General features: G+C 42.9%; 1 protein-coding gene across 1 annotated transcript; it reads right to left on the bottom strand.

Annotated features, from left to right (window-relative positions):
• On the bottom strand, nucleotides 1-9,671 carry FAM111B (FAM111 trypsin like peptidase B). Its single transcript, XM_045485332.1, has 4 exons — nucleotides 9,537-9,671; nucleotides 8,170-8,336; nucleotides 2,405-2,506; nucleotides 1-2,169 (listed from the first exon to the last, which is right to left on the bottom strand). Exons 2-4 carry the CDS (start codon nucleotides 8,248-8,250, stop codon nucleotides 154-156), a joined length of 2,199 nt encoding a protein of 732 aa, XP_045341288.1. The 5' UTR covers nucleotides 8,251-8,336; nucleotides 9,537-9,671; the 3' UTR covers nucleotides 1-153.
• Between the last annotated feature and the right edge of the window lie 13,313 nt (nucleotides 9,672-22,984).

The following is a 22,984-nucleotide window of genomic DNA, read 5'->3' as shown; positions in this document are numbered from 1 at the left end:
TGACCAAAAAAAATCAGAATTTATTTGAACTCTTATATTTTTTTTGAACATCCACATCATTTTCTAATTAAAAAAAGAATATTCATTATAGTTTATGGAAACAGCCCTGAATACTCTAAATTATTAGCATATTTTCTTGAAAACATCTTTTTCCTAATGTTCCATGGGTTCAATCTGATGATCTTGAAATGACTTGTTATTTTGGTCTTCATCATGGTTCTCGTTTTTCTCTTCGTTTAATAATTTATATAAACTCTCATTTTTCTGTTTAACATCACAAAGAATTGACTCCATAGAATAGCCAAATTCAATAAGGGCATATACTTTATCTCCATGTTTATAAAAATACCCAATGGTATGCATAGCAACCAACTTGCCAGATGCATTAAACACTGGGGAGCCAGAGGACCCACTGGAAAAACAAGTATCATAGCTAAGTGTATCTGTGCTCCAAACTTCTGATAGGAAACTTCGTTGGGTAAACATAGAGAAAGCATTATAAGTGGCAGCATGGGGACCTACCACCCCATCTTGATGATGCTCTGGGTACCTCTCTAACCGCTGATTTGGAGGAATCACAGCACAGCCATCTATTTTCTTGACCTGGCCTTCTGGGTGACCAATTAAATAAATCAAACCACTAGATGGTTGAGAGGGAATCTGTCCAAACAGGCCTGGAGGAAATCCATTTACGTTTTTTCTTAACTTTAAAATGGCGTAATCTAGAGTTCCATCAGACACTTCAAACCACGGCTCAATGGAAAACCAATCAACATCCATAGGACAGAACTTTTTATAAGCAAAAGTTACCTTTGCACATTTGCTTATTATATCTGGCCACAAACTTGGATCTGTGCCTTCTCCCACCATAAGATGTATTACATGTCGACAGGTGAAAATATAACCATGATTGAAGACAAAGCAAGTAGCGTTGCCTGTGTTTCCATTATTGTCCCATTTCATGAACCCAACTGACTTACTAAGGTGAATAAGATCTTCACAGATTGCAACTGAAGTAGAATTTTCAGTCACTTTTCCAAAGTACTTTTTATAAATGTTGAATTGTTGAAATGGTAGCAGTTTGGTTTTCTTCTGTTCATCCTGAAAATACTTTCTCATCCAGAGAGTCTCTTCATTAAAATTCGGATACTGATCCATTATCACTTTGTCCAACCTTTGGAAATTCTTCAGCCAGAGGTTAGTTGCCGTCCTTTGGATATATTGATTAACATGTTCCATACCTGGATGGGGCCCTTGCCTAACCTGTGAGTTGTTTCTCCTGTATTTTCTGTTGAAACTATTATTGTAATACTTACTAATTCTGGAAATTGTCCGTTGTTTTTTACTTTCAATATCATGCCCTAGATTCCGAGCTGGGAGAAATTCTTTTCTGTTGTATTCTACATCTTCAGTCTCCTCATCTTCCTCTGGTTCGTGTTCCCTGATCTCAGACTGTATCAGATCCCAGGGACAGATTTCTTCAGTGGTATTTTCATTCTCCTGTTTAATTTTCTTATGGGTACCTTTCCTGGCAAGGTTTTTCTTAAAAATGTCCATTTCTAAGGTTTTTCCAGACACATCATCCACCAGGGAATGTTTTCCATGAATTATCTTATGATCTTCTATTATTTTCCATTTAAATTCATCCAGGTCAGACCGAAATCGGCCATCCTTGCTTAGAGCTTCTTTGATAGTCTCACCCTTTAGGGCATAGATACAAAGTGTAGTTCCTCTTTCATGAAGTTCCTTCATCTTAAGAATCTTCTTTATCCTCTTCCCAACAGCAACAATGTGAAAAAGAACGCATTCCACGTATGGATTTTCACACTGGCGCAAGATCTGATCACCTTCCTGGTTACCCTTTCTTTGACTAAATTTTATTTTGAAGTGGGACCCTACAGGTAGGCACTTGAGAGGCATTCCTAAATTTATATATCCTTCTATTGTTTTTTCTTCAAAAACAAGAATGTGCTTATTCAAATGATTCTCCATCCTTTCACTGAAATTGTCATTAGCTCTCAGAGCTGAGTAGATACTCTCATGGGGTTTACCATGTGCTTTAAACATACTACGGTCAGATTTCCTCGAGTTTTCATTCAAAGTAAAAGTAAAATAACATTTTTTATGGGTGTCCCAGTCTGGGTTCTGGATTTCCACAGATGCTTCATGCTTGACTTCACTTTTTTTTTTTTTTTTTTTTTTCAACGTTTATTTATTTTTGGGACAGAGAGAGACAGAGCATGAACGGGGGAGGGGCAGAGAGAGAGGGAGACACAGAATCGGAAACAGGCTCCAGGCTCTGAGCCATCAGCCCAGAGCCCGACGCGGGGCTCGAACTCACGGGCCGCGAGATCGTGACCTGGCTGAAGTCGGACGCTTAACCGACTGCGCCACCCAGGCGCCCCTTGACTTCACTTTTAAGCTTACTGGTCCCGCCACACTCGTTTATGTCAGGTAGAAGATGAATAGCAAGTCTTCTAGGGCAGGTCTGCTTGATGGCCATATCCTTAGAAAAAAGGAAAGATTAAAAACATAATGAGAATCTCCTTTAATAATAATATTTCATGTTTGTCTAATTATAAAACTAGTAGATATTCTGAATAAAAATTGAGTAATATACTGGGTAATAAATAGTGGAGAAAAATTACCCATCATTATTCCATCACCAGAGATAACCATTCTACATTTTGTTTTATTCATTTCTTTTACTTTACGTGCAGATACAAACCTTAGGTTTCTAAAGTTGTGCTAAGCTGCATGAGTTTATTCTTCGCCAAGCAATCTGCCATTGGCTGACATGTCATTAAACATTTAAATTTAATGACATTACATGCCATCAAACAACCTTTGGAACACAATTTTGGGGACCACAGGATATAGTTCACTGTACAATAATTTCTAATTCATTCTTCTGTAGCTGGATACTTAGATTGTCTCAAATTTTTATAGGACAAACATTTCTATACGTAAAACATTTTAGCTGAACATCTGGATATTTCCTTAGGCCAGATTCCCAGCTGTAGAAATACAGACACTAAGGTTATAAATGTACTTCACAACATATATGCTGCCCAGCTGCTTTCCAGAAAAATTGTGTCAACTCATGCTGCTCCTTTTCCCCTTGATGCCCAGAGACCAACCGTATGGTTGGCTCCTTCAGAGATTTCAGTACTGTTATTTTAAATGTCTTCCAACTGATAGATGAAATGCCATTTAATTTGACTGCTTTTGTAAATTTTCATTACTTACTTACTAGTAGAGCTGTACTTAGATCTGTGAGTTCGAGCCCTGAGTCAGGCTCTGTGCTGACAGCTCAGAGCCTGGAGCCTGCTTTGGATTCTGTCTCCCTCTCTCTCTACCCCTCCCCCACTCATGTTCTCTCTGTCTCTCTCAAAAATAAATAAACATCAAAAAATTAAAAAAAATAAACATTAGAAAAAAAAAAGAACAGTGAATCTGGAAGACAGATCCAATCAAGTTTTGCTCAATTTTTAACAAAGGTATAAAGGCAATTCAGTGGAGAAAGGGTAGATGTTTCAACAAACTGTGCCAGATGCCATATACAAAATGAACAAACAAATGAACTAAGTAATTAACCACTGTTTCCTATTACTATTTTATGATCCACATACTTCACCATACACACAAAATTAGTGCAAAATGGGTCACAGACAAACCTAAAACTGTAAGGGTTCTTGATGAAAAGTCACAAGAAAATTTTTGTGATCTTAGGTTTGGAAAGAGTTCTCTGATGATACAACCAAAAGCATAATCCAAAAAAGAAAAAAATGTTAAAATGCACTTCTTTAAAGTCAATAACTGCCCCCCGCCAAAAGATAGTATTCAGCAAATAAAAAGATAAGCCACAAACTGAGATAAATTATCCACAAAGATTACAAGAAAAGCAATCTGACAAAGGGCTCATTTCCAAAATGTATAAAACACTCCCAAAACTCAACAACAAAAAACCAGAAAGACCAATATAAAAACAGGCCAAAGATTTTAACAGACACCTCACTAAAGAAGATACATAAATGCTATATAGAACATGAAAAGATATGCGATATCATTAGTCATTAGTGAAATGCATTTATACTACAAGGTGAGACCATTACATACTTCTCTATTACACACTTATTCGAATGAGTAAAATCAGGAAAACTTTCTTTTTTTAAAATTTTTTTTTTCAACGTTTATTTATTTTTGGGACAGAGAGAGAGCATGAACGGGGGAGGGGCAGAGAGAGAGGGAGACACAGAATCGGAAACAGGCTCCAGGCTCTGAGCCATCAGCCCAGAGCCCGACGCGGGGCTCGAACTCACGGACCGCGAGATCGTGACCTGGCTGAAGTCGGATGCTTAACCGAATGCGCCACCTAGGCACCCCAATCAGGAAAACTTTCAAAACTGTATGTTGGCAAGAATGTGAAGCAGGTGGGACTCATACATTGGTGGTGAGGATACAAAATGATAGAGCCATTTTGAAAATATTTTGGCAATATCCTATAAAGCTAAACATAGACTTACCCTATAACTTGGCAATTCTACCTATAGGCAAGAACTCAAAAGCAATGAAAATGATGTTCATACAAAAACTTGTATACAAATCCTCAAGGCAGCTTTACTTATACAAGACACAAATGGGTGGCTCAGCTGGTTGATCGTCTCTGGCTCTTGGTTTCGGCTTGGGTCATGATCTCACTGCTAGTGAGTTCAAGCCCAATGTCTGGCTCTGTGCTGAAAGTGTGCAGCCTATTCGGGATTTTCTCTCTCCCTCTCTCTTGCTCTCTCTCTCAAAATAAATATATATAAAAAAAAGCCAAAACTGGGGAAAAAACCCAAACATCCTTCAATGGGTGAATGGATAAACTCTCATATATTCGTACTGTGGAATACTACCCAGCAATAAGAAGAAAAAGCTACTGACACATCTAACCACCTGGATGAATCTCAAATGCCATGTTATATGTGAAAGAAGCCAGACCCAAAAGGTTTGATTCAGCATATGATTCTATTTACATGATTCTTTCAGCTCTGCACTCCTCTGTTTATAGAGTCTTAATGGTATTTAAACCCTATCCTTTTTCTTCTTTCTCCCTTTCTTGTTAAGTCCCTTATGGGTGTTTCCATTCTTTCTCTCCAGCTGCTTTTGGGGGGAGTGCTTTTTTCATACTGTCCCCCAACTCCATCCTCTCTCTGCAAAACAGCTTCCTACCCTCCGTGGCTTCTCTCTCCCACAGTTCACCTCTCCATGCTGCATACCTGCCGAGTTCTGCAGTTCAAGTTGTGCAGATTGTTGTGTTAATCCTCAGATCAGTTTTCTAGGTGTGTAAGATGGTTTGGTGTTGATCTAGCTGCATTCAAGAACTAGAGAAGCAAAAAGCTTCCGTGCTGCTCTGCCATCTTGGCCCCTCTCTATTTACATGACATTCTGGAAAAGGCAACGCTTGGAGAACACATTGTTGATCACCAGGGGGTCAAGGTGAGTGTCCCCCTTGACACACACAAGGGAATTATTTAAGCTGATGGAACTCTGTTGCATCTTGATTCTGGTCATGATTACAAGACCACAGGTAACTGTCATAGGCCAGAGAACTATATGTGGAAAATATTTAATTTTACTGCATATATAATAAATAGGTTGCAAGTAGTGATAAAAGTTAAAGTCTTTCACACAACCAGTAAGATAACCAATCTTTTTTTATTCATTTGTTATCTTTTTAGTTATTTTCTCCTTTTCCAGCTTTTCCCAGATTTACTTATATTCTCCTTCTCTCTTGTCTTCTTTTAGATTTTTTCCCCCTCTGCCTTTCACTTTCCCTCCAAATAGTTTGGAAACTTTACATTGTAGTTTTGTTGTAGAAGTGGATGCCTTAGACTAGTGCTGTTCAGTGGAACGTTCTGCAGTGATGGAGATCTCCAACATCTATCCTTCCGGATACGGCAGCCTCAGGGGAAGTATGCTTAGTGTGAGCAAGGGTCGGAATTCTTCACTTTCTTCATTATTTAACTTTAGATAAGTTGAATGTAAATTTAGATAGCCACATGCGGCTAGTGGCTACCATAGTGAACAGTGTAGCCCTTTAACGTGACTATTTAGCTTAGAGTTTAAATTAAATCTCCTCCTTAAAGATACAAGGATAAAGCCTGTATATAACTTCTCCTTCACTTACAGAATGAAACCCAAATACTTAAGCATGGGGTTCAAAGAAGAGGAAGATGCCGCAGCTCTTTTCCAGAAAGCCACTGCACCTCTCTCCCGTTTTGTCGCAGCCATACGTGTGTACAAAAGTGAATTTGCACCAGCTCAGGGACAGGCCTCGCGTGCCGGAAGTGCCTCCTCAATCACACGGTTTTGTGCAGGAATGGCTGAGCTATGTAGCGTGGGAGGGTTAGATGCAAAAGGAAGTCTTCTCAGGGTACCAGGATGGACTCATTATCTGAATGGTAGCCAATGCAGGTATGCACTCTGAACTTACTGGAGTTCTGTTGTCACTATGCAGAAGGCCAGACAGAGGCCAACAACAAAGAGCAGAGCCCAGAGATTGGAAACAAAGGAGTCCCTTGACGCCAGGTGTACTGCTGCATTAAAGCTTCGCTGAACTCTGCACTTGTCAGACAGATGAACCAATGAATCTGTTTTATTTTCTCCCAGGGCTAAACATTTCCTCTTTTGAAATGATACTGTACAAGCGAAGTAAATATTAGCAAATAATGCTAATAACAATGATAGATTTCACCGTACCGAATCTTCAGGGTATCTCAGATCAGTATTTCTCAAATTTTAACGTGCCTAAGAATCACCCGGGGGGGGGGGGGGTCTTGTGAAAATGCAGATCACAGAGAGGTCTCAGGAGATAGCAATGCTGTTGCTGCTGTGTGTGGACCACACCTGGAACAGCAAGGCCACAGAGGTCCCTAATCTAGAACGGCACTGTCCAATGGAACTTTCTGCAATGATGAAAATGTTCTATATCTGCTTGTCTAGTACGGCAGCCATTACCCACATATGGCTACTGGGCCCTTGAAATGTGGCTAGTGAACAGAGGAAATTAATTTTAAATTTTATTTAATTTTAACCCAATGAAACCATTTTATTATTTCACAAGTAGAGGATTCTTTTTGACAAAATAAAAGTTCTAATGGAAATAAAGCCTACTATAATCTTCTACCAAAATACCTCTCCAGCTCTATTAGCCGACAGTCTCGAATTCTTACATACGATCAAATCTAACTATACTCCTCCCAAATATGTTTTTATGTGTATATGACTTTACTCACACTCTTCCCTCACGTGGGATACACTTACCTGGTGAAATTCTATTCTCTAAGAGCAAGTCTCATATGATCCTGCCTCAATTTCTTGAGTGTGAATTAAGCACTCTTCTCTCCGCACTCCAAAAGCACTTGTTTATATCTTGATTTGGTATTAACGATTTGCATATTTTGTGTTGGTCAAAAACTGGCTGTGAAGTCTGAACACCCAGATTCAAATCCTTGCCCTAGCGTTCATTATTTTTGCAACTTTAAGAAAGTTGGGTTTCAGTTTCTTCATTTTTAAAATAGGGATGAGAGGGGTGCCTGGGTGGCTCAGTTGGCTGAATCTTACTTTGGCTCAGGTCATGATCTCAAGGGTTTGTGGGTTCGAGCCCTTCATTGGGCTCGCTGCTGCCAGCGTGGAGCCCACTTTGGATCCTCTATCTTCCTCTCTCTCTGCACTTCCTCCACGCATTCTCTCTCTCTCTCTTTCAAAAATAAATAAATCTTAAAAAAGTTAAATAGGGATGATAACACCATGTATTGTTTTATTAAATGTCAAATGAGATAATCCATAGGAAGTAACAAAAATAATTCCAGGTACACACTAATTTCTCAGTAAGCATGAACTGTATTTCTTGTTTTTTGCCTGTCTGTCCTGATATCAAGTGTCTACACTGTTTGTCAGTGATCCTGTTGTCTAAAACGGCACACTTTGCATTGTGGATTCATACACTATCATTTGGCTTTACACAAACACTTATATGTGTGTCTCCCCAAATATATTTTTCACAACACGGAAGAAGGGTTTATAACTGCCATCCTCTATGAGCGTATCCCCTTCCAGAATCCTGATAGCATGCTATGGTTAGGTATGCTGCTCTAGCAAAGAGTTGTTAAAAAGTGGACATACCTTTGAAACTTCAGGTCTGGTACTCTGGCCATTTTCTGTAGCACTGGATGACTGGTTCTCTTCAGGCTTCATGGAATTCATGATGCGTTCACAGAAAATATGACTCACTTCTGCTTCCGGCCAAGTTACAGAAACAAGGACTGGATTTACCTTCCCACTTACAATGACTAAAAAAAAAAAAAAAAAGAATACAGTATGTGAAACAACTTTCAAACACTGGGCACCAGGCAGTGCACAACAGTGATTTCCCATCCTTCAGAGAGAGAAACCAAATGAGGTAATCCCTATGGCCGTCTAGCTTTCCACCTGGGGGGTGTTTCCAGACCATCTCTCAGGGAAGGGACACACAATGGAGCCTGGCAGTTTCCCTTGAGTTGAGAAGACAAACTCAGGGTCATGGGAGGCCTATGTGGCTGGAGTTTGTGGGGCAGAGTACTAGAGAGAAGAGAGCGACAGCTACCCAGAGAATCCGAGATCTGCAGTGGGTACCCCTTGACATTTCAGCCAAATATCAGTCAGTGCATACGTGCTGATGAAGCTTTCGGAAGCCAGGGGAAGAATCACCTAAAGGGAAAAGATGGAATACTTCTGACCTCCTGTAACTGAGGACATTGACAAATACAGTACACCCTAGGATTACTGCGGCTGACTGCTTGAGAGATCTCAGGCCAGGGTGCAGGGGACGCTGCAAAAGGCAGAGCCAGGTGTAATCCCTGATATGAGGGAGAGAGAGAGAGAGAGAGAGGAAGTTGGCACGTGTTCACGTTCACAGGACACAGAAGGGAAAGACCCACACAGACAGAACTCTGGATACAGGAAGAGGGTTCCCCTCAGGCATTCGGGTGAGAACTGATCAGAGCAGCAATGGAAGAAACCAGGTAAGGCCAGGGAAGAACCACCCCAAAACGTCAAACCCTCTCCCTACACCCCTCCTGGGGATCTCTCGGTTTCCTCGTTTGTAAATTAAGGAATCTGGTGTAAACCAAACTTTTATTGTTCCTGTGAATTACCCCCTCTGGGCTTGTTAAAAAGGAAGATACCACAACCCACCCTCAAAGATCAGGATTCAGTACCTCTGGACTGCAGTTACAGAATCTGCGCTTTAACACCGCCCCCCCCCCCCAACACCCCCGCACAATACTCGGTGGCGGAAGCAGCTTCCTAGCTGATCTCAATGTGTCTTTCCAGGAGTAAAACTCTTGACCTCTGAAGCTGGGGGACGGAAAGTGGGTTCCCACAATGGGAGGATGCCTATCCCCCCACCCTCAAAACCTCTTTGGCTCCGGATCAAGGTCCTTCTGCCTAGTGCCCTTGACAACTACCCCCTAAGGGCTCCACGTCCGACTCAGGACCAGAGCGCTACTCACGGATGCGAAGAACCTGTCCAACGGTGCGGGTACCGCTGTCTGGGATTCGCAAGAGCTACAAAGCACTGGGCTCAGCGGCCTCTCTTCCGGACCTCTTCCCTCCGGGAAGTGCAAGTCCGCCCTCTCGCGCTCGGCGCCCAGCCACCAGGAGGCTAGGGGGCGGAGGCTGGCTGTGCTCATTCATTGGCCAGTAACTCATTCACTTCGGGAACCGATTGGCCGAGTCCGGCCACCCAGCGGGCGGGCGGGAAAGGCTGGGCTTTGACCCAGTCCAGAGGGCTGGCGAGTCCCAAGGCGGGATTCTCCGAATGTGCCCGCGTGCGCGCCATCCCGGAGCTGGTGATGCGGCTCAGTCCCTCCCAGGCACGTACTCCCCACACTGGCCGACGGTCAGCATCTTGTTCCGGCACCCACTGCGCAGTCTCCTCCCGCCCTCCCTCCCTAGAGCCTCGGCGCCGCGGCCGTCGGGGGGGTAGTGCCTCGAGCCAGCGCGGGAGTGGGAGGAGCCGGAGGTTGGCGCTCTCGCGGGGCTGGAGCTGCGCGCCCAGCGTCGGGAGCAGCGGGACGAACGGCCTTCCTGCCAGGTGGGCGGCGGCGGCGGCGACGGCGCGAGGAGCATACCGGGCGCGACGTGGCGGCCGCTGCAGAGCTGGCCGGGATCGGGCAGAGGCCCCGCCAACACCCGCTGGCGTCCGGGCGGGCGCCGCACCGGCTTCCAGCGGACGAAAGGGCCCAAAGCGGGCAGCGGCGCTCCTGCTTCCGGTCTAGCGGGACTTGGCGCCCCCAGCAAATGAGCCAACCTCGCCGAGAGACTAATGCACACACTCAGACCAAACCAAGAAGCCCAGAGATCGAACCCTCTCCCCCAGTCCCCTCCCCTGTGACTCGCGGTTCCGAAGAGCCCGATTTCATCCCTTTTAGAGGGAAATCTGCCCAGCGGGGTCCCAGGGGCCTGTAGGCATTTCCCGCTCTGCGCCTGGAGATGGATGTACACTTTAGTTCAGCCCCTATTCCCAGCGGGGTGGTGTTTGGTAGTAGACTTATTTGGGTCTCATTTGATCTTCGCAGTCACCTCTTGAGTTAGGTGCGACTTTTGCACCCATTTCACGGGATAGTTTGCGCAAGACCACGGGACTAGTTGGGGGCGGCAGTGTCCGCTAGTAGTTTTAACCTTAGAGCCTCACAGCTTCTTGCAGAGAGACAGGGAAGTTCACTCCCCTCACGGGGGTCTTGATTACCAATTTGTAACTTAAACGGATCTGGCCATTTGTGATTCACCGTCCATTCGTGCCCAAACATCACTTGGGTAGCTTTAAAACCCGCGGACACTCAGACCAGTGCTTCGCAAAGTTGATGATGCATCAGGATCCTCTGGTGAGCTTGTCGAAATACATTTCTGAGCTCCCTCTGTTAGAGATCCTGACTCAGTAAGGCTGGAGTGTGGCCCGGTAATTTGCATTTCTCAGAAGGTACTGTCAGTGCTGCTGGTGGCCATCTTTAAGTCCAATTGTTAATTTCATTGACCAAAAAGTACTCTGAGCATTTACAAACGTTAACTAGTTTTATCCTCTAACAACCATAGGAAGCAGCTGCCGTTATCACCGTTTCGAAAGAAATTGTGGCCACAGAGAGACAGCAAGCAATTGGCCTGAAGACAAACAGCTATCGGCAAGGCTAGGATTGCGACCCAAACAGGCAGGCAAGGTGTCCTAAACTACTACCCATTGCTTCTCCACTGTTGTTCCAATCAGTCTCCACGACCCCAGCACACTCCAGCCCTTTCCAGCCCCGCTCCCCTCCAGTTGCGCTCCCCACCGCCCTTACCAGTACCTCTGTGTCCCTCCCTCTGCGCTCCAGGGCTTTCTTACACGCAGCTCTTGGGAATGGGGTCAGTACGGACAGTCCCCTGGCAGGATCGCCCAGGAAGGTGAACAGAGCCACTAGGAACAGAGCCCAGTCTTCTAGAACAGCGGATACTCGCTGCGGGCAAAGGATCTTCCACCGCGGACGGAGTTCCGCGCGCGGCCTGCAGATGGCGCCAGAGGACGTGCCTGATGGAAAAGGGAGGGAAAAGGAGGCGGGAAAAGCGAGGATTGATACTCATTATGGCCAAAGGCAGCGCGATGTTGGTTTGCCCACTCTTCCGTTTTCAGGCGCCCAAGATCTTCCCACTCCTTTAAGGGGTGCATTTGTGGGACCGAACGGACAGGCGGGAGTGGCCTATGCCGCGTCACGTGCTCCCTGAAGGTACACATGTACATCCAAAGTTGCTCTAACTCAGGCTGGCTTAACCCCTTTTTTCCAATTTACCTTGCTCTCAGTTAACTAAGGCCCACTTACTTAACCTGTCTCTCCGTGCATTTGTCTGTCCATCACTCTTGGGTCCTTGGAGTTTTTGTAACAGTCATCGAGGGGGCAAAGCCAGCATGGTGCCTCATTGCCTTAGCAAATAAGTATTTCCGGGTGCTTATAATGGGGAGTGGGCTGAGTGGGAGTGGGGGTCAGGAGAGCAGAGTGGAGAAAACAGGTGGGTAAGCCTCCACTGAACATCGGGCGCTGTGTTTTCGAAATTGTCTGGAGGATTGTCTCATTTCATCTTTCTATTTAATTCATTTTCAATTTCACAGGTTAGAAAACGAGGTAAATAAATCATCCAAGAGTAGTCCTTGAATGATTTTAACTCGTGTCAGACGCCAAAGCTGAGGTCCTTTATTGTGCCCAGGCTGCCTTTGTGGCATTTGAATGCAGGAAGGTCCAGTGAATCACCGCTCCACCCTCATTCATCTTTCTATCCATTCGTTCATCTATTCATTTATTAGGGACCCATCTGCACGCCATGGGTCTAGTTGCTATTGAAAATACAGAGGAATAGGAACTGTGCTGTAAATTACAAGAAAAAGAGATATACACAGCATGTTGATACCTGTTTTGTTCCAGATAATATGAGGGAGAAAATCTACCCTGGTGTTCCAGATCATTGCCTTAGGCTGTAGTAATCTTTGAACTTTTATTTTCCCGTTCCTGTAATTTTTAAAAATTGAGTATTCGCCCCATCTATTTTTATTTACCTTATATATTTTATTTAATTTTTAAAAATTTATTTATTTGAGAGCAAGAGAGAGGGGGCTGAGGGGAAAAAAGGGAGAGAGAGAATCCCAAGCAGGATCGTCACTGTCAATGCAGAGCCAGACTCCGGGATAAATCTCATGAACCGTGAGATCATGACCTGAGCCAAGATCAAGAGTCAGATGCTTAACCCACTGGGCCACCCAGCCCCCTAATATATTTTAATAATTAACATTAAATGTTAGGCACATGTGATTTTTATGTTTTAGGTAAAAATATAAATGGAGGTTCAAATAGATTCTTCATTCACCCCAAAGGACCATCTCGGTCACATCCTGAAGTACTTCCTCAGTCTGGAAACTTCTACCCTGATTATGTGCCTGGCTGTCTTCTTTCTTCAGAACACCACCAGGTTTTCAGGGTGTCCTTCTCTGATTACTTCCTATAGAATATGACCTTCTCCCCCTCTGTTTTTTTCTGTCCCCTTATTCTGCTTTATTTTTTCATATACTATATCTCGATGTATAATAGACAGGATTACTTTGCTTGGTTAGTTTTGCCTCCTTGCATCAGAATCTAGCTTCTAGAAGAACAAGAAGGAGTCCTCAGTGCTGGTGACTGTGGGAGGAAAGCAACAGAGCAGAAGGGTGGGAGGTGGAGGTTCCAGAAACCCTGGGGCTGAGGTGGGAGAACAGGGAAGATGGGAGACTCTTCGTTCATGCCCCCTTTGGCTCCTCCATTCTTGCAATTGTCAGGGCCAGGGGCACCTAACTCTTCCCTCTGGCCCCGTTAACAGCAGTCTCTTCCTCTTCTCTCTGATTTTTCAGCCCCTACCCCACAGTAGGAAATGTGGATGCCCCATACACAGGTACCTCCAGGAAGACTCAGTTATAGTTCCAAGAAAAATTCTGTTGTTGTCTCTCTCAGCATCTTCTGTGTTAAGGTGCTTGTACAAAGTGTTCTGGGATGGGAGCCAGAAGATGTAATCTCTGCCCGGATTTGCCCCTGAAGAAAGAAAGATTACACAGCGTGATTGAATAGCCTGTCCTCACATTAGCTGACCTACTCCCTATACAGGAGCCAAGGACATCTGAGAGTTGACCCTGAATTGAACTTCTTACCCAAACTGTGTCCTGAACTAATGATGAACGAATCTTGCGAGTGTGCCAGTTTCAGTGCGATGTATGGAGAACATCCTGAGAAATCTACACAGGGTATAGAGGTTATTATATGATTTATAATCAGTGGGAACCAGTCATACATCCCTGAAGAGCTAGCATAGCTAGCCAGGGAAAAAGTTGAGCACAGATATACACTGGCTCCTCTGTGACATAGCACTTCTTGCTGTGGGTGGGCCTAGAAGCTTCCCCCACACCCCTGAGGTCATCGCAGCACCACTGAAGAGGGATACGTTCTGTTGCCTCTGTCCAGGCTTACATCACCATAAAGTCAATATTGGGCTAAGCCCTACTTGATCTTGTGCTTTTGACTGTTAATCACAGTCCGAAACTCCCCATTATTAGTCATCCACTTCTTATTAGCTGAATGACCTTGAAGAAGTTACCTTCTTTCTTTGAGCCTCAGGTTCGTCACGTCTAAGAAGGAAGAAATACAATGTCATCAGCCTCACACGTGGGGTCCCAGGGTGTCAGTCCTCTGAGGATCAGAGAAAGATATTTGTGGTTTTGGGAGACTTCAGAAATCCTATTACTGACATACTCATGTGTAGAAAATACTGGAGGAAGAATTGTAACCTAACAGTAAGTAAATAGGAACACAGACCTCAGACAGGAGCAGATAACAAAGACAGGACACAGTGGTGAGCAAAAAAGGTCTGGCCAATTTTATTTTATTTTTGTTTTATTTTTTTATGTTTTATTTATTGAGAGAGAGACAGAGACAGAGCATAAACGGGGGAGGGGCAGAGAGAGAGGGAGACACAGAATCCAAAGCAGGCTCCAAACTGTCAGCATAGAGCTTAACGCGGGGCTCAAACTCACAAACCACAAGATCATGACCTGAGCTGAAGTTGGACGCTTAACCGACTGAGCCACCCAGGTGGCCAATTTTATGTACATGGTTAAATCTCACTGACCATGATAGACTCTCTGGAAATGACTAACAACAAGAGAGGTCTACCATATCTTGCCTGAGCCACCCAGAGTTGTGCTCTGGGCCAGAAGGGCTGGAGGAGTGAGGTGTTTGGTCTCAGCCATCTCACTCACTCCTCTGGGTGTGATGAGGAAGGAGGATAGGGAATGAATCTTCCTGAAAGACACCATCTTATTGGGGTCCGTGGGAAGCACAGGGAGAGGACCTGGTACTTTGTTTCCTACAGTAGAAGAGAAATTTGCATTCAGTTATGATACCAGGAAAAATATTAGTGATCAATACAAAGTTACAAAGGGACTATGATGATAAGTAAATTAAGATTCTTTAGTGGAGGCAATATCACCTTTGAAAAATGTTATCTTTTGAATACTACAGGGTATACTTTTTAAAAGAAAAAAAAAAAACCTCTACAAGGGAAATAAATTTTCATCCCATTCTCTAGATGCTCTACCTTTCCAGAGATAATCTGTGATGGCACAAGCATAAGAACTCATTTTCAATGTATTTTCACAGCAACAAAGAAGCTCAGTGTTCATGCATAAGAAAACTGGTGGATCTGGCTTGAAGTGAAAAATTTATCTGAGATACAGTTCTCATGGATAGCTTTTGAAAGGTCTGTGAGGATGCTCAAAAGGGGGTTCACGAGTGTTCTACAGCACATGGGTTTGGGGAACAGGAAGATAAAGATTTGGATTAAATCTAGATGAAATCAGGGGCCAAAAAGGATGGTAGAGGGGTCTCTCTGTGTGTGTGTGTGTGTGTGTGTTGGAATGGAGGGACAAATGGAAGCCCGAGGGTGGCAAGGGAGGTGCTATGGTCTCCAGATCTGGTGTAGGACCTTGGAAAGACAAAGTGGTCTGAAGGGTTGGTGCCTTTACTGTTTTTTAAATATTTTTATTCTCACTCCTGGGCATTACTGTTAAATTAAAAAAAATTTTTTTTTAAGTTTATTTATTTATTTTTATAGGTGGAGGGAGAGGCAGAGAGCGGAGAAAGAGAGAATCCCAAGCAGGCTCTGCGCTGTCAGCACAGAGCCCAACGCAGGGCTTGAACTCACGAACTGTGAGATCATGACCTGAGCCAAAACCAAGAGTTGAATGCTTAGCTGACTGAGCCACCCAGGAGCCCCATCACTGTAAAAATCTCACCCTTGAGCACACAGGCTACTCTTCCCATGATGACAAGGCAAGGCTTGGTTGCCAGGGGCTTCTGCTGGAATCCCTAGGTTTTTCCTGTGAGAAGAGGGCTCCTTCAGGTAAGGAAGGGTGGGGGAAGAAATGGTCCCTCCTCACCTACTGCCTCTCCTCTGTACCCTAAACACAGCACAGCAAGTTTACCTTCAGGGACAGCCCACTGGGATCAATGGTAGGGCTGCCCCTGTTCCTGAAGCCAGGCCTCCATGAAGGTAAGAGAAAAAATGGCTTGCTGTGTCAAGGGAAGACTCAGATGCAAAGCCTGAGACTCGGGTAGTATTTCAGAGGAGTTTAGTGCCCAAGGGAAAGCAGGATGCGCCCAGGTTCATGGGCCGGCAAGGGCAACTACTTGAGGTACACATGAGGGCGCTGGTGCGACGTGGGGACTGGGGTCTGCCTGGGAGAAGGGGTGAGGACAGCGTCCCAGGTGGAGAGGGGAATCAAGGTGGTGAACCAAGTTACACGTGCTTGTCTTCTTCATACCAATAGCTGTATTCGATCATGGAAAAAATAAAAAGAAATAAAGCCAGAATAAATCTGCAACAGCAGAGCAAAGGAAAACAAAATGTGCTGTCACTGGGCCAGAGATTTTGAGTAGACAGATGAACCTGCAGGAAAACCCCAGGTCAAAACACGTGAGGGGGCAGACCTGCTGTGGAGAAAGAAACTGTAAAAAAAAACTTTCAAAGGCAAACCATGAGAGACTCTTAAATACAGAGCACAAACTGAGGGTTGATGGGGCAGGGGAGAGGGGAAATGGGTGATGGGCATTGAGGAGGGTACTTGTTGGGATGTGCACTGGGTGTTGTATGCGAGCAATGAATAATGGGAATTTACCCCCCAAACCAAGAGCACACTGTATACACTGTATGTTAGCCAACTTGACAATAAATTATATTTTAAAAAAACATTCAAGTTCGGGGATGGGGATACAGCACATCTGTATCCCTTGGATAACTACCTAGTAGTGCAATTGCTTGGACATAGGGTAGTTATATTCTTACTTTTTTGAGGAAACTCCATACTGTTTTCCAGAGTGGCTGCATCAGCTTGCATTAGCACCAATAATGCAAAAGAGATCATCTTTCTCCACATCCTTGCCAACATGTTGTTGCCTGAGTTGTTAATATTAGCCATTCTGACAGGTGTAAGGTGGTATCTCATTGTGGTTTTGATTTGTAGTTCCCTGATGATGAATGATGTGGAGCATTTTTTATGTGTCGGTTTGCCATCTGGATGTCTTCTTTGGAGAAGTGTCTATTCATGTCTTTTGCCCATTTCTTCACTGGATTCTTTGTTTTTTGGGTGTTGAGTTTGATAAGTTCTGTATAGGTTTTGGATACTAACCCTTTATCTGATATGTCATTTACAAATATCTTCTCCAAATCTGTCAGTTGCCTTTTAGTTTTGCTGATTGTTTCCTTTGCTGTGCAGAAGCTTTTTATTTTGATAAGGTCCCAGTAGTTCATTTTTGCTTTTGTTTCCCTTGCCTCCGGAGACGTGTTGAGTAAGAAGTGGCTGGGGCCAAGATCAAAGAGGTTTTTGCCTGCTTTCTCCTCGAGGATTTTGATGGCTTCCTGTCTTACATTGAGGTCTTTCATCCATTTTGAGTTTATTTTTGTGTCTGGTGTAAGAAAGTGGTCCAGGTTCATTCTTCTGCATGTCACTGTCCAGTTTTCCCAGCACCACTTGCTGAAGAGACTGTCTTTATTCCATTGGATATTCTTTCCTGCTTTGTCACAGATTAGTTGACCATACGTTTCTGGGTTCTTTATTCTGTTCCATTGATCTGAGTGTCTGTTCTTGTGCCAGTACCATACTGTCTTGATGATTACAACTTTGTAGTATAGCTTGAAGTCTGGGGTTGTGATGCCTCCTGCTTTGGTTTTCTTTTTCAATATTGTTTTGGCTATTCGGGGTCTTTTCTGGTTCCATACAAATTTTCCTGTATGGAAAAATCCATACAGGATTATTTGTTCTAGCACTGTGAAGAATGCTGGTGTTATTTTGATAGGGATTGCATTCAATACGTAGATTGCTTTGGGTAGTATCGACATTTTAACAATATTTGTTCTTCCTATCCAGAAGCATGGAATCTTTTTCCATTTTTTGGTGTATTCTTCAATTTCTTTCATAAGCTTCCTATAGTTTTCCGTGTATAGATATTTCACCTCTTTGGTTAGATTTATTCCTAGGTATTTTATGGTTTTTGGTGCAATTATAAATGGGATCGATTCCCTGATTTCTCTTTCTGTTGCTTCATTGTTGGTTTATAGGAATTCAACCAATTTCTGTGTGTTGATTTTATATCCTGCAACTTTGCTGAATTCATGTATCAGTTATAGCAGTTTTTTGGTGGTATCTTTAGGGTTTTCCATATAGAGTATCATGTCATCTGTGAAGAGTGGAAGTTTGACCTCCTCCTGGACGATTTGGATGCCTTTACTTCCTTGTGTTGTCTGATTGCAGAGGCTAAGACTTCCAATACTATGTTGAATAACAGTGGCAAGAGTGGACATCCCTGTCTTGTTCCTGACCTTAGGGGGAAAGCTCTCAGTTTTTCCCCATTGAGGATGATATTAGCATTGGGTCATTCATATATGGCTTTTATGATCTTGAGGTATGTTCCTTCTATCCCTACTTTCTTGAGGGTTTTTATCAAGAAAGGATGCTGTATTTTGTCAAATGCTTTCTCTGCATCTATTGAGAGGATCATATGGTTCTTGTCCTTTCTTTTATTGATGTGATGAATCATGTTAATTGTTTTGTGGACGTTGAACTAGCCCTGCATCCCAGGGATAAATTCCACTTGGTCGTGGTGAATAACTTTTAATGTATTGTTGGATCCGGTTGGCTAATATCTTGTTGAGGATTTTTGCATCCATGTTCATTAGGGAAATTGGTCTATAGTTCTCCTTTTTAGTGGGGTCTCTGTCTGGTTTTGGAATCAAGGTAATGTTGGCTTCACAGAATGAGTTTGAAAGTTTTCTTACCATTTCTATTTTTTTGGAACAGCTTCAAGAGAATAGGTGTTAACTCTTCCTTAAATGTTTGGTAGAATTCCCCTGGAAAGCCATCTGGCCCTGGTCTCTTGTTTTTTGGGAGACTTTTGATTACTAATTCGATTAGAAAAAGAAATTTTCTATTTCTTCCTGTTTCAGTTTTGGTAGTGTATATGTTTCTAGCAATTTGTCCATTTTTTCCAGATTGCCCATTTTATTGGCATATAATTGCTCATAATATTCTCTTATTATTATTTTTATTTCTGTTGTGTTGGTTGTGATATCTCCTCTTTCATTCTTGATTTTATTTATTTGGGTCCTTTCCGTTTTCTTCTTGATCAAACTGGCTAGTGGTTTATCAATTTTGTTAATTCTTTCAAAGAACCAGCTTCTGGTTTCATTGATCTGTTCTGGTTTTCTTTGTTTCGACAGTATTAATTTCTTCTCTGATCTATATTATTTCCTTTCTTCTGCTGGTTTGGGGTTTTATTTGCTGTTCTTTTTCCAGCTCTTTAAGGCATAAGGTTAGGTTGTGTATCTGAGATCTTTCTTCCTTCTTTAGGAAGGCCTGGATTGCTATATAGTTTCCTCTTATGACCACCTTTGCTGTGTCCCAGAGGTTTTGGGTTGTGGTGTTATCATTTTCATTGACTTCCATATACGTTTTAATTTCCTCTTTAACTTTTTGGTTAGTCCATTCATTCTTTAGTAGGATGTCCTTCAGTCTCCAAGTATTTGCTACCTTTCCAATTTTTTTCTTGTGGTTGATTTCGAGTTTCATAGCATTGTGGTCTGAAAATATGCACGGTATGATCTCTGTCTTTTTGTACTTGCTGAGAGCTGATTTGTATCTCAGTATGTGGTCTATTGTGGAGAATGTTCCATGTGCCCTAGATAAGAATATATATTCCACTGCTTTAGGATGAAATGTTCTGAATATATCTGTTAAGTCCATCTGGTCCAGTGTGTCACTCAAAGCCATTGTTTCCTTGTTGATTTTTTGATTAGATGATCTGTCCATTGCTGTGAGTGGGTTGTTGAAGTCTCCTACTATTATGGTATTACTATCAATGAGTTTCTTTATGTTTGTGATTAAGTGATTTATGTATTTGGGTGCTTTCACATTTGAAGCATAAATGTTTACAATTGTTAGGTCTTCTTGGTGGATAGACCCCTTAATTATGATATAATGCCTTTCTTCATCTCTTGATACAGTCTTTATTTTAAAGTCTAGATTGTCTGATTTAAGTATGGCTACTCTGGCTTTCTTTTGTTGACCATTAGCATGATAGATGGTTCTCCCTCCCCTTACTTTCAATCTGAAGGTGTCTTTAGGTCTAAAGTGGGTCTCTTGTAAACAGCATATAGATGGATGTTGTTTTCTTATCCATTCTGTTACCCTATGTCTTTTGATTGGACCATTGAGTCCATTGACGTTTACAGCAAGTACTGAAAGATATGAATTTATTGCCATTATGATGCTTGTAGAGTTGGAGTTTCTGGTGGTGTTCTCTGGTCCTTTCTTTTTTTAAATTTTTTTTTTTCAACGTTTTATTTTTTTTTATTTTTGGGACAGAGAGAGACAGAGCATGAACGGGGGAGGGGCAGAGAGAGAGGGAGACACAGAATCGGAAACAGGCTCCAGGCTCTGAGCCATCAGCCCAGAGCCCGACGCGGGGCTCGAACTCACGGACCGCGAGATCGTGACCTGGCTGAAGTCGGACGCTTAACCGACTGCGCCACCCAGGCGCCCCTCTCTGGTCCTTTCTAATATTTGTTGCTTTTGGTCTTTATATATTCATTTATTTATATTTTCATCTTTTCTCCCCTCAGAGAGTCCCGCTTCAAGTTTCTTGCAGGGATGGTTTAGTGATCACAAACTCCTTTAATTTTTGTTTGTCTGGGAAACTTTTTATCTCTCCTTCTATTTTGAATGACAGCCTTGCTGGATAAAGAATTCTTGACTGCATATTTTTCTGATTCAGCACATTGAATATATTCTGCCACTTCTTTCTGGCCTGTCAAGTTTCTGTGGATAGGTCTGCTGCAAACCTGATCTGTCTTCCCCTGTTGGTTAAGGACCTTTTTTTTCTCCTTGATGCTTTCATGATTCTCTCCTTGCCTGAGTATTTTGTGAATTTGACTATGATATGCCTTGTTGATGGTCGGTTTTTGTTGAATCTAATGGGAGTCCTGTGTGCTTGCTGGATTTTGATGTCTGTGTCTTTCCCTAGGTTAGGACAGTTTTTCCACTATGATTTGCTCACATAACCCTTTTACCCCTTTTTCTCTCTTTTCCTCTTCTGGGACCCCTATGATTCTGATGTTGTTGCGTTTTAATGAGTCACTGATTTCTCTAATTCTTAAATCATGCTCTTTTGCCTTAATCTCCCTCTTTTTTTCTGCTTCATTATTCTCCAAAAGTTTCTCCTCTATATCACTGATTCTCTGTTGTGCCTCATCCATCCTTGACGCTTCAGCATCCATGTGATTGCAGCTCAGTTATAACATTTTTTATTTCATCCTGACTAGTTTTTACTTCTTTTATCTCCGCAGAAAGGTATTCTAATCTATTTTCAATTTCAGCTAATATTCTTGTTATCAAGATTCTAAATTCTGGTTCAGACATCTTGCTTGTTTCTGTGTTGGTTAAGTCCCTGGCTGTCGTTTCTTCCTGCCCTTTCTTTTGGGGTGGACTCCTTCATTTCGTCCTTTTGAAGGGAGAAAAGGAATTAATGAGCTAGAAAAAATTAAAATAAAAAAACATTAAAATTAAAAAATTAAACACACACACACACACACACACACAAATCGAATAAATGATGCTAGATCCTAAATGTGTTTTGGTCTGGGTGTTGAAAGTGTCTTGACAGACTAGAGAAAAAAGGGGAAAGAAGAAAAAAAAAAGGAAACCATTTGAAAATTTGAAAAAATGAATACACTGAAGTAGACTAAAATGAAATGATGGAAGTAAGCTGGAATTTGAAAAAATTCACACAAAAATAAAAAATATAGTAAAAAATTAAAGAAAAATATTTTTAATAAAAATTGAAAATAAAAATGAATTTTTCTCTTCTGTATTCAAGAAAAAGAAAATAATTGAAAAAGAAAAAAAAAAAGAAAAACTATTGAATAGATGAACTTGCTACCAGACTGAAATATGACTGAAATTACTTTTTTTTCCCCTAGGAGTCAGACTATGAAGTGCTTTATAGTCCATAAACTAAGTAGGCGGTTAGACTTGTGTTCTTGAAGAGCGCGGTTGGCCCAGTTGGGTGGGGCCTAGTGTAAGGGCTCTGTTCTCCACTAGATGGCGCTGCTAGCCTACTGGGATGGATTGTTGTGGCGCTTGTAGGTGCTTATGCGCATGCGTGGGAGTGGTGAAACTAGCAGCACTCAGCTACCCAGTCTCTAGTATCCAGACTCTGTTCTCCCCAATCAGCAATCACACATCCATCCTTTGTATTCAGCTTTTGTCCGCTCCCTGCTTTTACAATGTCCATGACCAGGCCCCAGGCAGTACCTCTCTCCCGAGTTTTGTCTCAGATGCGGCTGTTTTCCCCGGCCTCTTACTTCTGAGGGACTGCAGCTTTGACCTGTTCCACCCTTGTGCTGAGGGTCTCACCAAGCAATGGCCGAATGCCAGCCATACTCAGGAAGGTTCAAGGGACCGTGCTGCTGCTGATGCCCAGAGACTGTGGCCAGGTGACAGCCTGCCCCAGAAAAAGTTCGTGAGGTAGTGTAGCAGCAGTGTTTCAGGGATTATGGAAAATCACAACACATATCTGGCACCAGGCTTCACTCTTAATGACCTTGTTCCAGCACCAGCAAATGTGGCCGTTCTCTGGGGTCTGCTGGGCCCAGGTTGCCTCACAGCCTCTATCAAGTATCCTTCCAGCAGTGGAACCACTTCTCCCGGTATGGCCCAAGAACTCCTGGACCTCACTCTGCTCCTGGGGATTTGCCCTTCCCACCAGAGCACTGCCAGGTATCGAGCTGTGGAGTTGCAGACTCTCTGCATTCCCCCTGTCTACAGTCTTAATGGAATTTAAACCCACTCCTTTCTCCTTTCTCC

This window comes from Leopardus geoffroyi, chromosome D1 (genome assembly GCF_018350155.1).
Source record: "Leopardus geoffroyi isolate Oge1 chromosome D1, O.geoffroyi_Oge1_pat1.0, whole genome shotgun sequence".
Taxonomy (NCBI): domain Eukaryota; kingdom Metazoa; phylum Chordata; class Mammalia; order Carnivora; family Felidae; genus Leopardus; species Leopardus geoffroyi.
This window is presented reverse-complemented; position numbering and strand designations above follow the sequence as displayed.